Source organism: Phocoena sinus, chromosome 15 (genome assembly GCF_008692025.1).
Source record: "Phocoena sinus isolate mPhoSin1 chromosome 15, mPhoSin1.pri, whole genome shotgun sequence".
Taxonomy (NCBI): domain Eukaryota; kingdom Metazoa; phylum Chordata; class Mammalia; order Artiodactyla; family Phocoenidae; genus Phocoena; species Phocoena sinus.
The window spans coordinates 21,669,883-21,687,306 of NC_045777.1; the positions used below are offsets into that span (position 1 = coordinate 21,669,883).

At 41.1% G+C, this 17,424-nt stretch overlaps 2 protein-coding genes across 13 annotated transcripts in view; one reads left to right on the forward strand and one right to left on the reverse strand.

The window, feature by feature from the left end:
* Nucleotides 1-6,087, reverse strand: part of RPRD1B (regulation of nuclear pre-mRNA domain containing 1B) — an 84,621-nt gene extending 78,534 nt beyond the window's left edge. For all 5 annotated transcript variants that reach the window (XR_004345709.1, XM_032604536.1, XM_032604534.1 and 2 more), the window contains exon 1: nucleotides 5,479-6,087. Coding sequence is in view for 4 of the 5 variants with exons in the window: in XM_032604536.1 (XP_032460427.1) it covers nucleotides 5,479-5,629 (151 nt within the window). In the remaining variant the exon portion in view is untranslated. The remainder of the gene's footprint in view (nucleotides 1-5,478) is intronic.
* Nucleotides 6,088-6,110: 23 nt separating this feature from the next.
* Nucleotides 6,111-17,424, forward strand: part of TTI1 (TELO2 interacting protein 1) — an 86,212-nt gene continuing 74,898 nt past the window's right edge. For 4 of the 8 annotated variants that reach the window (XR_004345852.1, XM_032605760.1, XM_032605756.1 and 1 more), the window contains exons 1-2: nucleotides 6,133-6,166; nucleotides 14,548-14,606. The gene's annotated coding sequence lies outside the window, so the exon portion shown is untranslated. Of the gene's footprint in view, nucleotides 6,167-14,547; nucleotides 14,607-17,424 lie in introns of all 8 variants that reach the window. The other 4 variants (XM_032605759.1, XM_032605758.1, XM_032605755.1 and 1 more) reach the window with 4 other exon arrangements.

Consider the following 17,424-nt stretch of genomic DNA (forward strand, 5'->3'; position numbering starts at 1 on the left):
TGTGTGGAATGTGAATTATAGTTCAATAAAATTGTTTTTCAAAAAAAAAAGAATACGCCGTCTTAATTTCTGTGTTATTTTAGTCAGGGTAATTAATTGGCAGTAAAAATTAAGATAATCCAAAGAAAATTCCTAAAGGATAAGCAGTCAGTATTCTCCAGTCAATTCCTAAAGGATAAGCTGTCAATACATCTCCAGAAGACATGTTAAAACCAAGACTTTCATTTATTATATTGCAAAAATGAGCATTTCTTACTCACTGTTAATTATCAAATACCATAGAATGAAAGACTGAGTTAAGTTTCAGTTTTAAAAGATACTTGTAATTTATGCTCCTAGACCAAGAATTTCTCTTTCAACATTCCAATAACCATAATCAGTCAATGTTATCAACTCCACAATCCAGAGGAATCTCTAGATGCACCAATGGATATTTATCTCAAAATACAAATATACATTATTGCTACATGATCCCTGAAAGTTTACACATGTCTGAAATCTGGATATGCAAAATTATGGCTCCCACAAAAAATATAATTCTTCTTTCTTATACCTACTAAATGTAGTATTTCCTATTACTCTATACGGTAGCATGCATTAAACCATAAAAACCTCATGCAATATGTCTGAGTTACAGTTGCTTGGGGGAATATTACTGAATTTCCTGGCTTCTATGCACATAACTTTTCAACCGTAAAGTTACATCACTATCATTTTTGGTCCCAGTTTTCTTTTAAAAGAAATAAATAATAACACAATCAGATAGTTCAAAACATTAAGTTTTCTCCAATGTCAAAGTGCCCAAAAGACTCAAGCAAGCCCTATGTCAATCTTTACACCTGAATTACTAGTCCTTACTCCACTGCTCTCAGAAACCATTCCTGTTTCTTTTGAAATGCACACAGCATGTCTAAATTCTGACACAGCAAGCTCAAGATCTGACATTTTAAAATGTGGCTACAGGAGAATAACAAGTTAAAAACAAGATTTTTAAAGCATGTTATAGTTGAAACTGATGACTTAAAGTGCCCATAAAATTAAATATGGATATCCTGAAATGCATTAACCTGATAATAACCTAGTTTAGATGGCCAACTGATGAGAATATTGAAAACCTGGAGCTATCTTTAACTGTTCTAATTATTATTCGAAAACAGAACAAAAGTGTCAATAGCTTCAATATCCCACTGTTGCTACAAAGGTATGATTACGGCAAAAAGCTTTTTTTTTTTTTTTTTTAAAGCAAACCTTGTTCTAGGATGTTGCAGCAAGTTAAACTACCAAGTTTATAACGCCATGAAAGTTAGATTTAAAAGTAAAAGAGGGCTTCCCTGGTGACGCAGTGGTTAAGAATCTGCCTGCCAATGCAGGGGACACAGGTTGGAAGCCTGGTCCAGGAAGATTCCACATGCCGCGGAGCAACTAAGCCCGTGCACCACGACTACTGAGCATGTGCTCTAGAGCCCGCGAGCCACAACTACTGAAGCCCCCACACCTAGAGCCTGCGCTCTGCAACAAGGGAAGCCACCACAGTAAGAAGCACGTGCACCGCAACGAAGAGTAGTCCCCACTCACCACAACTAGAGAAAAGCCCGCACCAGCAACAAAGACCCAAAGCAGCCAAAGATAAATAACTAAATATTAAAAAAAAAAAAAAGTAAAACAGAACTTCTACAAAGCAAATCGGACTAATATACTTTATGTTAAAAAACCCAGAATCCATATTGTAAAATGTCAATTTGGCCATTCAAGACCTGAAACGTTTTGCAGTATTACAAATGTGATAGCTAAGATAGCCAAGGTTTTCACTATCTACAATGCCAATTAATTCTCATCACCCTCAAACTTAGCAATGGGAATTCAGGATAAAACTTTTCCCCTCCACATCCAGCATCCTGAATAATCAACATGAGCACCATGTGTGTAAAGGTAACAAAACAAAACCCTAAAGGGAATTCCCTGGAGGTCCAGTGGTTAGGACTCCTCGCTCTCACTTCCGAGGGGCCGGGGTTCGATCCCTGGTCAGGGAACTAAGATCCCACAAGCCTCGCAGTGCGGCCAAAACAAACAAACAACAACAAAAACCCACAAAGCCCTAGAGCACTTGAACACACAAGGTCATAATACACACAACACACACACCCTCTACTCCAGCCCTGGGTGGTAACTCACTTGTTCAAATGTCTTTCCAATATGTCAGTATGGATTCTTTCACTCCCTACCGAGGCCCATTCCAAACTGGTTGAAATAGTTATTGAGCAAAGTTTAAATTACTGGCTGACCAAAATTTTTCACTTGTTTGGCTGGTTTTGACATCTAGAGAAAGCAATTTTTTTTTTTAAAAAAAGGCCTATTTACCTGCACTACTAAAGGTAGTAGTAGTACAAACGTAAGGTACAAAAGCACTACTAAAAAATGTTCATCTTAGGGTATTTTACACCAAACTGCTGCAAAAAGAAAGGGAGAAGTTCTACCTAGAACAGAGCCCAAAGGGATAAATTAAGAATTATTCCTAGGGAATGGAAAGAAAATAACACATCATGAATAGAAGTAGTACTTAAGCAGGAAAAAGAAAACTTTTAAAGTCTCATAAATATTTGGTGGCAAAACAGAGACGGTTTGTGAAATGTCTTAAGGAAATGACTTGGCTATAGATAGAAATGTCCATTTTTAAAGATTCAGGGTGGGCTAGAACCTAAAGGGCTAGTCAATTCTAACATTAGGGCACAAAATCTTTTTCCACTTCAGTGCGGGGGCATTTTCAATTCATGAAGGAAGGCTGGGTATTAGGAAACTGTACACTGATGCTTGGAAGAGCATCCTCTAGTTCTGCACTGTCCAGTATGATAGCCACTAGCCACATGTGGCTACTGAACATCTGATTTGTAGCTAACAAAACTCAGGAACTAAATTTTCAATTGTATTTATTTGAAAGTTTACTTCCTTAGTCACACATTTCAAGTGCTCATGGCAAGAGGCTACCTTGTTGCACAGCAGATATAAAACATTTCTCTCATCACAGAAAGCTCTATTAGACAGTGCCGCTTGGATCCTTTACTCAGCCATGAAAATGATGTCAAGAGACCACAATTTAACACCTGAACTATTTTTTAACTCTGTTAACAGGCACCATGCTAAATGTTGTGTACATTACGGACAACTAGAAGAGCTAGTTTCTCCCTCAAAACATAATGCAGTGAAAGAGACATAACTAGTAAGAATGAAATAAATGCAGATTAATTCTAATAAATAAAAGCACTGGGCTTCCCTGGTGGCGCAGTGGTTGAGAGTCCGCCTGCCGATGCAGGGGACACGGGTTCGTGCCCCGGTCCGGGAAAATCCCACATGCCGCGGAGCGGCTGGGCCCGTGAGCCATGGCCGCTGAGCCTGCGCATCCGGAGCCTGTGCTCTGCAATGGGAGAGGCCACAGCGGTGAAAGGCCCGCGTACCAAAAAAAAAAAAAAAAAAAAAAAAAAGCACTACGGGTTTGGTTGGAGTAAGATGATCACCTTCACTTATTAAGTGCACTGATGCACCGGGTACCTGAAAACAAGTTTCGGCGTCTCGGAGCTCTGGGCTAATGTCCCAACTATACACTCATTAACAAAGCACTTTATCTCTTCATATCTGTATCTTCTCATCTATAAAATGGGGATAATAATGCTGACCTACTTACAACTTAAGGTTTCATCATATGAGATTAGGGTTAAAGGAGCTTCATAAACGAAAGTACTCTTTATTTTCTGTATCTCAAATAGGGTGAGGTGGGGAATCAAGATGGCTTCACAAAAGTGACACCTGAGGTGGATTTTGACGTGCCTCTGAGATCCTACCAGATAGGATCCTGTAGAAAGCAATTCGAATTTTTCCGCCACATCTCAGATGACAGAAATGATATCTGGATGGCACAGTGGGGTACATGAATGGGGCTCTGGGAGGCCCAGGATCTATCCCCTAACTACCCTGAGGGCTGAGGGGACCCCCATCTCAGTACAGCACACGATATTTGGGGGGGGGGGGGGTCTCTGCCAGAGGACTAGAACTGGGTCTCCTGAAAGAATCCTGGATTTTGGTGTCTGCCAGTCTGATGTAGTCTGAGCCTCACTAGTTCTAAGGCCTTGAAAATACCACTTAGCCACTTCAGTCTCCTCATCTGTAAAACAGAGTGACATCCTGACCTCACAGATAGCAGAGAACACATGTAGAGTTACTTCCTATGCTATAAAGGGCCTACCACATACAGGCTGTCCAAAACAGCGTTAAGCTTCATTTGCTCAGCTTTCTGCTATGAAGCTCACTGGGGTATCAGATAGCTGTGTAGGTGCCCATCTTTCCCCAGCAGACTGTAAGCAATTTGAGGCAAAGAACATGCCCCACACTGAGTAATCAGTATCCCACCTCACCATTATTTATCCAGTGCCTACACTCTGCCTGACACCATGCTAGATGTTCATGTGGATTATCCTGTTTACTCTTCACCCCAAGTTGTTTGAGCCTCCGTTTTTTTCTCATCTGCTGAGCTCCTACTGCACAGAACTCTGAGACCGTAAAAAATGACAATGTATGTAATGATATCAGTACTGCACTTGGCACAGAACAAAGGCACAGTATCAGTTATCATTATCTCTATTTTACAGATCAGGAAACTGAGGCAAAGAGAGGTGAAGCTGCGGGGGGCTCAGTAAATGGCAAAGTCAGGCTCCAGAGGCACTTGGCCTCTGGAGCCAACATGCTATCAAGCTCCCAAGCCAGTGCCTGGCACACAACAGGCTGAGCTCAATCAGTGGCTGCCAGATGCTGAGCAGGGTCTAGAACCAAGGAGAGCTGCATGAGAAGAGGAACCTGAGAGGCAAGGTCTAGGTGGGGTGGCCCCTTGACTTCTCTGCAAGGGCAGTGACTGTACCCACTTCCCAGGGCAGTGCTCAGGGCTAAGTGCGAGGATATACATAAGGTCCTAGCACAGTGACTGGCACAGAATAAAGGCTCTGGAAGCGGCAGTTACCCTTGTCCTCTTGACAGATGAGAAAACAGAGGCTTAGAGAGAAGAAACTTGCCCGATATCACTCAGCTAGCAAGTGGCTGAGCCAAGGGCTCGATCTAGGTAATCTTACTCCGAATGCCCAGCAACTGCCTGGCACACAACAGGCTAAGGCCTGCACCCTCCACCAGGCGCTCAACGCTGCCGAGAGAATAATGGTCACAAGTGTCAGGAGGAGCCGGAGAGGAAAGCGGCTGGATTAACTGGGAGTCCTGAGCCCCGGTCGGTGGAACCTCAGACAAGTACCTTAAACCTTCCCAGGCCTCGGTTTCCTTCTCCGAGAAATGGGGATAACACTGTCTCCAACCTCAGAAGCGCAATCAATCAGAGGCCCAGGCCTGGAAAGCCAGGCTCAGCTAAGAAGCTAGAGGGGCCTCGGGACGGGGTGCGGGAGAGGGCTACCCGGGAGGAGGACCCATGGGGGTAGAGAGAGTGTTTACCTTTGCGGAGCTCGCGGTGCCACACCGAGACGATGGGTCCCGCGTGCTTGCGGTGGTGGATGAGCCACAGGGAGAGGGTCTGCACGCTCTGCTGAGAGTTGCTCAGCTCTGAGAGCTTCTTCTCCAGCGCCGACTCGGAGAAGGAGGACATGGTGGCGGCGGTGAGGCCCGGCAGGGATCGGCCTGGGCCGCCCAGTGCGGCGGGGAGAGCGACGGCACGAGGCCGGAACCTCACCTGGCGGCCTGCGGGACTCTTTATGACTGACAGACGGCCGGGGGGCCAGGAGGGGGAGGGGATGGGTCTCCGCAGTAACAGCCGCCCGCGCCGCCGCCACAAGATGGCCACCGACCTCTCACCCCGCCGCGAGAGCAGGGTCAAAGGGCAAGGGCCGGAGTGGCGGGGCACCGGGGGGAGTCAGAGTGTAGTAAAACACCCCTCCCGTGGCGAATGCCTCTTTGAATCTCGCTCGGAGCACTCCGAAAGCGACAGACAGGGAAAAGGTCGCACTTCGGCGGCCTCCGGAAGGCGCTTTGACCGCTCGCGCCTGCACGCCAGCGCAGTGAGTGTCACCGGAACCCTTTCTCCCGCTCCCGCAGAACCTTTCTGGCGTGGTGCGGCGCGCGAGTTATGCGTCATTTCCGGCGCGGCAGAGGAGGTGCGAGAGTGAGTGAAAGGCTGGAAGACGAGGTAAGGGAGAGTGGCGCGAACGAGAGGGAGATAGCAACCGCGAGCCCTTAGAGGGGGATCCTGAGGGGATGCTGAGGCAGAGAGATCATGACTTGGGAATGGAACGGGACCTTTCTCCCTCACCTGCCAGGCCCCAGCAGCACTCTTCCTCTGTACGTGTCCTGCTCTCTGGCCGCCCCCCACAAAAAGCCTTTTTTGGTTCTGCCAAGCCACCCACGTGCACTTTTCACGCCTCCACGCCTTGGCTCTTGCTGTTCTTTTTCCAAAGGTGACTTCTCACGCGGTGGGCTCCCACTAGGCCTCCAGGACCACCTTTAGTGGCCAGTTCCGATGTTTAGTCTGTGACAGGACCGCCGTCAAACACACCCTTGTGCTCCCGGCTCTCAGTTGGTTGTTGTATTCAGGGAGTTACAGGCTGCCTTCTGGGGGTTCATTTGACTATTGCTCAAACTTAAGTAATACATGTTAACTTTGTGAGGGAGTGGGGTAAGGAAGTCAGTGGGTTCGTTGACCTCCTTGAAGAAACACTATTTGAGACTCTATCCTTTAACTGTTTTTAAAAAGTTTTAAATTCCAGTTATCACATCAGCAGAGAAATTTGTTCTAACTGCTGTGGGGTGGTGGTAGGGAGTTAGGTTATTGTAGACATAGTAGAATTTTTTTTTTTTTTTTTTGACATAGTAGAATTTTTAAATGTCCTGATCATAGTGGAACTGACCGGTTGTGGGCAGATTCCAGTTAGGAGGCGCTGTACTAGTTGATGCCTGTTTTTGCTCATACTGCACTGTTCTTCGCTTAGGTGCTTTTACTCCTCCTTCAGAATGGAATCATCATAATCATAGCCAACATAACGAGCTGCTGCTATGGGCTAGACACTGTGTTTTCACATAGTGACTCATTTAATACAACAAAGCTATGCAATAGGTATTATGCTATTCCCATTTGGCAAATGAGGCTGAGGGAGCTTGGGTGACCTACCCAAGATCACATAACTAAGGTTAGAGGGAAGGGACTCTACTTTATCTATCTTTTTTACCCCAGCACCTTATTCGTAGCTGACTGAGTGAATTAATATAAAATAAGTGAATAGCTTAAAATCACTCTCAATATCTAGTCATAATTATAACCTAGGGCCTTTGAGTCCAAATCTAGGCCATCTTTCTGTATTAAGTAACAGTGTCATATACTGAGCACTTTTATACCAAGTCACTGTGTATTAAGCACATTATGAACATTCTTTTATTTAATCCTTACAACAGTCCTGTGGGGTATGGGTTATTATCAGTATTTGACAAATGAGAAAACATTAAACATGGGTGAGTAATCAGTGTCACTTGGACACAAGAAATGACAGAACCAGGAATCAAATCAAGGTTATCTTATCCCCAATTCTTCACTCCCAAGCCAGTGGTTGATTTATTCATTCAGCCGATAATTTTTGAGAACCTATGTCTGAAGCACTATTCTAGGCAAACAGACAGAATCCATGTCCTGGGAAGCTTACCTTCTGCAGGGGAAGATAAACGTGTGTAAAATGAGCCTGAAAGTTATAAATGCCTTGAATAAAAATAAAGGAAGGTAAGAGGTATGAGGAATGCACGTATGGGCGGATAGGCGTGTATTATATATACTGGTCAGAGAAGGCCTCACTGATATGGTGATATTTGATCACAGCCTTCAAAGAAATGAGAGAACAAGCCCTATGCTATGTGGTGAATGTTCCAGGCAGAGGGAAAACCAAGTGCAGAGTCCTGAGGTCAGACCATTATTGGCATTTTCAAGGAGCAGCAAGGAGGACAGCTCAAGTGATGTGAACCAGAAGGCTAGAAATGAGCTTAGAAAAGTTGCCAGGGACCATATCATGTGGGGGACTATAGGCAATAGTAAGGACTTTGGATATTACTCGGAATGAAACAAGAGTCCATTGGACCATTTTGAGCAAAAGAGGAGCATGTGGCTATTAAGTAGAAAACAGACAGTAAGGGTGCAAAGGTAGGAGCAGGAGGACCAGTTCTGCTGTTGTGATAACTCAGGTGAAAGGAAGACTCAGACCAGGGTGGAGGTTGTGAGAAAGGGTCAGATTCTGGAAATATTTTAGAGGAAGAGATCACAGGATTAACTGACAGCATAGGTATGAGGTATAAAAGAAGCAAGAGCTTATATGGCCCTAAGGGTTTTAGCCTAAGCAACCATAAGAATGGAGTTTGCATGTATGTACTGAACTGTGGGAAGAGCTGGTTTGGGTAGTAAGAGCAGGAGTTTAGATTTGTATGTGTCTAATTGGAAATGCCTGTCCAAGTAGAGGTATCTCATAGGCAATTGGGTTTATGGGTCTGGAGTTCAAGGGAGAGATCTTTTAGGTAGAGCTATAAATGTGGGAGTCATAAGGGGGAATAGGTATAGAAAGAAAAGAGGCCCAGTGACTAAGTCCTAGGACACTTCAACATTTAGAGGTCAGAAAGATGAGGATGATATAATCAGGTGATTTATCTTCTTTAGCCTGTTAATATTAATAACAGTGATTGATTTTCAAATATTGAGCCAGCCTTACATCCCTGGAATTTAGTCCTACTTTGTCATGGTGTGTAATTCTTTTTACATACTGCTAAATTATATTTCCTCATATTTTGTTTGGGATTTTGGCATCTATATTCATGAGGGAAATTGGTCTGCCGTTTTAAAATTTTTTTATTGAGTTTTGGTATCAGGGTAATACTAGCTTCAAAAAATGGATTGGAAAGTGTTTCTTCTTCTATTTCTAGAAGATTGTGTAAAACTGGTGTTAATTTTCTTTAAATGCTTGGTAGAAATCTGCAGTGAAACCATCTTGGCCTGAAGGTTTCTTCTTTCTTTTTTCTTTGATTTTGGGAGTCTTTAAACAATAAATTCAGTTTCCTTATAAGGCTGTTCAGTAATCTATTTCAGCTTGTGTGAATTGTGGTAGTTTGTATTTTTTGAGAAATTTGCCATTTCATCTGTCAAATTTATGTGTATAAAATTATTTGTGGTATTCCTGTATTATCCTTTGATATCTGCAGTCTGTAGGACTGGTATTGGGAATTCCTCTCTCTCTCCCTCCTTCCCTCCCTCCCTCCTTCCCTCCCTCCCTCCCTCCTTCCCTCTCTCCCTCTCTCTCTCCCTCTCCCTCCCCCCACCCCCATCAGTCTAGTTAGAAGTCAATTTTATTGATCTCTCTAAACCATTTCTTTGGTTCATTGATTTTCTCTATTTTTTGTTTTAAACTTCAATTCCTGCTCTGATTTTTATTATTTCTTCCTTCTGCTTGCTTTGGATTTATTTTGCTTTATTTTATTTTATTTTCTTTGTCTTTTTCTAGGTTCTTGCTGTGGGAGTTTAGATTATTGATATTCATTTAAGAGCTTTCCTCTTTTCTAATATATATATTTAGTACTATAAATTTCCCTTTCAGCATGGCTGTACCTACATCTTACAAATTTTGATTTGTTGAACTTTTATTTTCACTCATTTCCATGTATTTTGTAAAATTTTCCCATGACATTTCCTCCTTGATCCATGAATTATTTAGAAATGTGTTGCTTAATTTCCAGGTGTGTGAAGATTTTCCTGTTCTCTCTCTATTAGTAATTTCTAGTTTGATTCCATCGTGGTTAGGGAACACACTGTATGATTTTAGTTCTTTTAAATTTGTTGAGGTTTATTCTGTGGTCCAGGATATGGTCTATCTTGGTGTGTGTTCTGTGGACACTTGAAAAGAATGTATATCCTACTGTCAATAGTATTCTGTAAATGTCAATTATGTAAATGTTGGTTGGTGTAGTTGAGCTCTTGTGTTATAATTGCTATTCTATCAGTTGTTGAGAGAGGAATGTTGAAGTCACCACCTATACTTGTGGTGACCACCTATACTTTTCCTTTCAGTTTTATCCATTTTTGCTTCACACATTTTGCATCTCTGTTTTGTGCATACACACTTAAGATTACTATGTCTTCTTCATAGATTTACCCTTTAATCATTGTATAATGTCCTTCTTTGTCTCTGGTAATTTTTTTGCTCTGAAGTCCACTTTATCTGGTATTAATATAGCTAGTCTTGTTTTCCTTTGATTAATGTTTATATGATAATATCTTTTTCCATCTTTTTACTTTCAACCTGACTATATCATTATGTTTGAAGTGAGTTTCTTGTAAACAGCATGTAGTTATATTTTTTAACCAACTCTGACAGTCATTTTTTATTGGTGTATTTAGACATTTTATATTTAATATAATTATTGATATGTTAGAGGTTAAGTCTGAAATTTAATTCTTTTGTTTTCTGTTTGTTCTGTTTTTTTGTTTCTCCATTTTCTTTTTTTCTCCAGCCTTCCTTTACTTGAACATTTTTTAGAATTCCATTCAATTTATCTATAGTGTTTCTATATATATAACCATTTTAGTGGTTCTTCTAGGTATCATATTATGTGTATATAACTTATTTTTGACAGGTCTAGTGAAGTATATGTACCTTACTTCCTTTTTTTTTTTTTTTTTTTTTCCGTATGTGGGCCTCCCACAGCTGTGGCCTCTCCCGTTGCGGAGCACAGGCTCCGGACGCACAGGCTCAGCGGCCATGGCTCACGGGGCCAGCCGCTCCACGGCATGTGGGCGGACTCTCAACCACTGCGCCACCAGGGAAGCCCTGTACCTTACTTCCTTTATGTCTCTTTACCCTTTCCTGTTTATATTTGTCTGAAATATTTCCTCTAGATACATTTAGAACCACATCAGTGTTATAATTTTTGCTTTAACTATCAGACACAATTTAGAAAATTTAAAAGAATTAAAAAAACCTATTGTATTTATACATATTTTTATTTACCATGTTCTTTCTTCCTCTTTGATGTTCCAAGATGCTTTTTTTTAACGTTTCCTTTCTGTTTAGAGAATTTCCTTTAGCCATTCTTGTAGAGTAGGCCTGCTGGTGACAAATTCTCTTAGTTTTCCTTCATCTGAGGATATCTTTCCAGTTCATTCCAATTTTTTTTTTTTTTTTCCTGATGGACATTTTTGCTGGGTATAGGATTCTGTGTTGACAGTTCTTTTTTTTTCTTTTGAGCACCTGAAAATTATTGTGTTGCTTCCTTCTGGCCTACATGGCTTCTGAGGAAAAATCCAGTGTCATTCAAATAGTTTTTCCCGTATAGGCAAGGTATCATTTTTCTCTGGCTGCTTTCAAGATTTTTTGTCATTTGTTTTCACAACTTCTAATTTTAATTATAATTGGTGCAAATTTCTTTGGGGTAATCCTGTTTAGAGTTCACTCAGCTTCTTGAGTATATAGATTTATGTCTCTTGCCAAATTTGGGGAGCTTTCAGTGTTTTGAGTACTTTTTCAACCCTGCCCTTTTTCTTTTCTCATGCTGGGATGCTTAAATCATTTGTTATAGTCCCATAGGTCCCTGAGCCTCTTTTCAGTCTGTTTTCTCTTTGTTGTTCAGATTGAGTAATTTCTCTTATTCTGTCTTCCATGTTACAGATTCTTTCCTTTGTCCCCTCCATTCTCCTGTTGAGCCCATCCGCTGAGCTTTTTGTTATTGAATTTTTCAGTTCTAAAATTTCTGTTTGTTTCTTCTTTGTATCTTCTATTTCTTTCCTGAGGTTTTCTGTTCTTTTGTTTTAAACAAGTTCATAATCGCTTATTGAAGCATTTTCATCACAGCTGCTTTAATAACTTTGTCAGATAATTCTAATGTCTCTGTCATCTTAGTGTTAACGTATATTGATTGATTTTTCTTTTTTTATTCATTTGGAGATCTTCCTGGTTCTTGGGTATGGTGAATGATTTTTGACTGGACATTTTTGTATTATGTTCTAAGATTCTGGACCTTATAGAAGTTTTCTTTTTAGTTGGCTTCCTCTGAAACCACTCTGGCAGGATAAGGCAGGGGTGGGGGGACCAACCTTGTTACTTCCAAGTGTAGGTAGAAGTCCAGATTCCTCACTCAGCCTCCTTTGACACCCATGAGGGAGGGCTCCTAATTACTGTTAGGTAGAAGTTGGAGTCCTGTCTCCCCACTCCTACTTAGCCTTCTTTTTCTTTGTTCCCCCCATCTTTATTGAGATACAACATTGTAAAATTTAAGATGTACAATGTAATGATTTGATACACATATCCGTGTATATATATATTGAGAATGATTACCACAATAAGGTTAGTTAACACCTCCATCACCTCACAAAATTACCCTTTTGTGTGTGTGGTAAGAACATTTGAGATCTCCTCTACTCTCTTAGCAACTTCATGGATCATCAGACTGACCTTGCAAGCTTTTATATAATAGATTCCCAAAACATACCTGTTCCACCCCACCCCCAACATAGATTCTGATTCAGTAGATCTGGTGTGAGGCCCAGGAATCTGTACTTACATTGTTTCCCCTTGATTCTGATAAACAGTTGGGTTGGAAACCTCTGGTGTAGTGAAAAGAATGCATACAGCCTTTGGAGTCACACAGGCTTGACATGAATCCCACTGCTTGCTGTGTAACCTTGGGCATCACTTAATCTGTCTGAACCTTGTGTTACTCAGCTTGTAGACAAGGAATTTATTTATGTACATTGCCTAGCATATGGTGGGTTTTTTCAACAAATATTAATTCTCTTCTTTCTAGTCAAGAACTTGTGTTGGCAATTCTTTTATTTAAACTCCTATTTCTGGGATATAAACCCAGTCTTTCTACCATGTGCTAGTTAATTCAAAGTTAGAAGTTTTAGAGATCATCTTATCCACCAAGTTGATTTTATGTTGAAGAAACTAAAATTCATGGAAACCACAGATCAGGTACTGTCAGAGCCAGGACTATCACCCAGATTGTCAGATTCCTGTTCTCATACTCATTCTGTCTGGAAACACCCTAAAAATGGGCTGGCATACAGTCAAAATCTAGAACTATGATTGCCTCCTGAGAGTGAATCTAGTAAGATCCTCCTGTAATGGATGAGATCAACTACCTGTAGGAATAACTCACCCCAGGAGAAGAAGAGGATGGTGGGTTTTTCCCAGACTCCAGTTCACACATATCTGATATCAAAGATCCACCAAAGAGAGCCAGACCTTGGTCTATGGTGATTGATTCAACAAGCATTTATTGAATGCCTGCTCTTTGCTGGAAGCAATAAACAAAACTGTCAACTATTACTGCCCTCATAGAGCTTATATTTTAGTGGGAAGAGAGAGACAATAAACAAATAAATAGGTGGATAACTTGGTTTGACAGATGGTACTAAATGCTATGGAGGAAAATTTCAAAGACAGGGGAAGGAGATTGGGAGTGCAGGGCAGGAGAGGAGTGAGGATGGGTTGCAGTTTTAAATTGGGGTGATCAGAGAAGGCCTCCCTCAGAATTCACATTTGAGTAAAGCCCTGAAAGATGAGAGAGCAAGCCGTGAGGATATATCGTGGAACAGCAAGTTACAAAGGCCCCGAGCAGGTGGTTTCATCAGAACATCACCCCTGTGTGAGGCATGGCTCACTTGCCATGATGGTGTCTCCCTCTCGTCTCTGCCTTTATTAGGGGCTACAACTTTTCTGCTTTCTGGCCTTTGCTTGTGAGGAATTGTTCCTTGAACAGCCTTCCCATGCAGCCCCAAGTGTGTAGTCCCCCCACCCCAACATAAATCCTCCTCCCTCCATGAAGCCTTCCCTTTTGGTGTTCATTCTTTTTCTAAGTTCCTTTTGTACTTCTCGGATTTTTCCTCCCTTTTTCACTTTTTAACTATATGATACAATAAGTACCTTGTGGCCTAGCGTCTTATCTTTTAAGTGTCTGTAAAGTATAGCACCTACAGATTGTCCCGTTTGTCTGCACCACCTGGATGCCATGGCCCAGGGATCTTACACAGCCCATTCCTGTGAAAAGGCAGAAAGAGATGGGAAGGAGGGGAAGAAGCTGCCAGGGGAATGGGTTCACTCAAGCACTCCGATTGCAGCTGTCTCCTCCCACCTCCCCAGTGACTGCTTTCTATGACCGCGGAAGGGGTTCACTGAACTCAGAAAGGGTTAGAGTCAAGAACTGGTTTATATAGTCACTGTCTGTCACAGTTGAACTCTGGGTTGTTTTCTCTGCTCACCCGGAGAATCAGCTTGTTCTGAATGCCTCATCCCAGTATCACTTTCTGGGCCAGAATACGCCAGTTGCTGTCAGTTATATAAACATCGAACTTTGCAGTGCCACTTTAATCAGTGTTGCATTTTATCGGAATAGAATCTAGGACTCCTAAGCTTCTAAATCTCTGAGCAGTTCCTTCTGTAATCGACATATTGTCACACAGGTGTGATTTCATGACCATTCCACAAAGGTATATGATTGCCTTTTATAGTCATGCCATACTAGCAATTTGTTATACGCTCTTCCTTACAGAAAGCTGGTTTATGTATTTCTGAGCCCGTAACCCATTCTTTTGAAGATCTCCAATTGTGGTAAGTCTTCATCTGTATCCCATTGGGAGAATATACTACAGTTTATCCATTCTACTATAGATGTGCATTTGGGTAGTTTCTTTGTGGGGACAGTTGTGGATAGTGTATTCCAGAACACATCTATTGGTAAATTTATGTATGCATTTCTGTTAGGTATATACCAAAGAATGTGATTACTAGATCGTACAGCATATGTATGTTTACCTTTAGAATAATAGATATTGCCTAAGGATTTTCCAAAGCAGTTGTATCAATTACACTCTTACCAGCATTGAATGAGAGTTTTGGTTGTTTTATATCCTTGCCAACGCCTAGCATTTTCTTTTTTTCCCCTTTTTTTCAGCTTAGCCCTTCTGGTGGGTGTGTAATGGTATTTTGTTGTGGTTTTATATTGCATTTTCCGGAGCAGTGATGTTAATGTCTTTTCATATGTTTATTGGCCATTTGGATATCCTCTATTGTGGTATGCTTGTTCAACTTCTTTTCCATGTTTCTGTTGGATTGTCTTTTTCTTAATGATTTATAGAAAATCTTTTATATTAACTTCAATGTAGTCCAATTTATCATTTTTTTTATGGTTAGCTCTTTTCTGTGTCCTGTTTAAGAAATCTTTGGCTACTCCAAGATTACAAAGACGTTCTTTGTTTTCTTCAGAAAGCTTTGTTATTTGACATTTCATGTTTAAATCTAGTATGAGATGTAATCAAGACCTACATATTTTTTCATATGGATAGCCAGGTGGCACAGTACCTTTAATTGAAAAGACCACTCTTTCCCAGTTGATTTCAGTGTCAACTTTGTCAGTTATGTGAGTCTATATATGGAGTCTCTGTTGTATATGTGGGGGCTATTTCTGGACTCTATTCAGTTCCACTAATCTGTTTGTCTTTCTTTTTGCCCTTTAATTATTGTATCTTTACAGTAAATCTTGAAATCAGATAGTGTAAAACTTATACCACCAAAATTTACCAATTTAATTCCTCTTCTTCAAGATTGTCTTTGCTATTTTAGGTTGTTTGCATTCCCATATCAATTTTAGAGTCGTCTTATAACTTTCTATAAAAATACTGCTGGGGTTTTGATTGGGATTATGTTGATTCTATACCAGCGGTTCTTATCCAGGGCGATTTTTGCCCTACACAGGACATTTGGCAGTATCTGGAGACGTTTTTGGTTGGTACTCTTTGGGGAGTGCTACTGGCATGTTGGGGACAGAGGCCAAAGATGCTGCTAAATATCTAACAATGCACAAAACAGCTCTCCACCAACAAATTATCCAGCCCAAAATGTCAGCAGTGCCACTGTTGAGAAACTCTGAATTCATGTAATCAGTGTTTCAATTGGGCTTCTGTCCACCATCTTATTAAGTATTTGTTTTCTGTTTGACCCACCAGTTTTGCTTCCTTTTTTCTCATTTTTCACCTTTTGGATCAATCAGAAGTACTAATTATCCCATTTTTACTACTGTCTGAACTTTTATAGCTCTTTTGGAGTTTACCCTATAGATTTCAACATGCATTCTTGACAGTCTAATACAGATTTTTTTTATCACTTCCTGATACTGCTAGACTCTTAATATACTTAACTCCTTTTATACTATCCATAAACCTTTTGTGCATTATTGTCTTGCATTTTACCTTCAGTTGTGAAAGAGTTTTATAGGGTGTAAAATTCAAGGTTGGCAGTTACTTTCTTTTCACACTTTAAAGACATCATTCTGTTGTTTTCTGGATTTCATCATTTCTTTAGAGAAGTTGCCTGTCACTTCTGTTGTGCATTACTTTTAAGATTTTTCTCCATACTTTTGGTTTTTCAGCAGTTTGACTATGATGTGTCTGTGTGTGTTTCTCTTTGTATTGTCAACTTGGGCTTTGCTGAGCTACTTGAATCTGTGGGTTGATCTCTTTCATTTGTTTGGACATTTCTCAGCCATTTGTCCCCCAGCAGCGGCCTTCTCTCAGAAGTCATGTATTTTGCGATCCCTGAAGACTACGGTTTTGCATATAGGACTCCAGTCCTATATGACCACATTAAAAGCATCGTGGTTTCTTTTTCCTCAGTGACAGCCCTCAGCCTGGGCCTCTTCGTAATCCTGAGCCATGTCCAGGATCAGCAAATGGAAAACAAACAAACAAACAAAAAAACCCAACTATTGATTGTTGACTCACTGTGAACTTTCATCCTTCACTAGGGTATTAGTTCATCTGGTCTTTGTTGCTTCTGCAACTATTTGATGCTTTAAGAAACGCTTTTCATAATTTATCTGGTTTCTCTAGTTGTCACCAGGAGTATTGGCCTGCCATACCCTACTATATCCTACTTGAAAGGAGAATCTGTACAGATGTTTCTGAGTGCTTATCATATACCAGATGCCCTTGTAGGTTCTAGGTGTAGGATTGCCCAGTCTAAAGTAGGTAAAACAGGCATATACAAAATAATTCAGTATGCTAAATACTGTAATAGCAGTGTGTACAGTGGTAGGAGAAAGGAGGAGAATATGAAATAGCACGACCTGTTTAGGAAATTGCAAGTTTTATAATTTCACATGGTTGCAGTTTCAAGTTCAAGGGGTGAAGCAGTGCGAAATGAGGTTGATGAGACAGGCAGGGGCCTGATGGTGCAGGGCCCTGTATGCCATGGTAGAAAGGTGTCTGTACTTTAGGCAGGCTACAAAGAGCAGGTGAAGGATTTTAAACATGGAGAAGAGTGATCCAGATTTTTGTTTTAAAAAAATTACTTACATGTCAGTGTGAAATATGGATTCAAGAAGGGCAAGCACACAAGGCAAGGGTGGCCAGAGAAGAAACCATTACGGTCA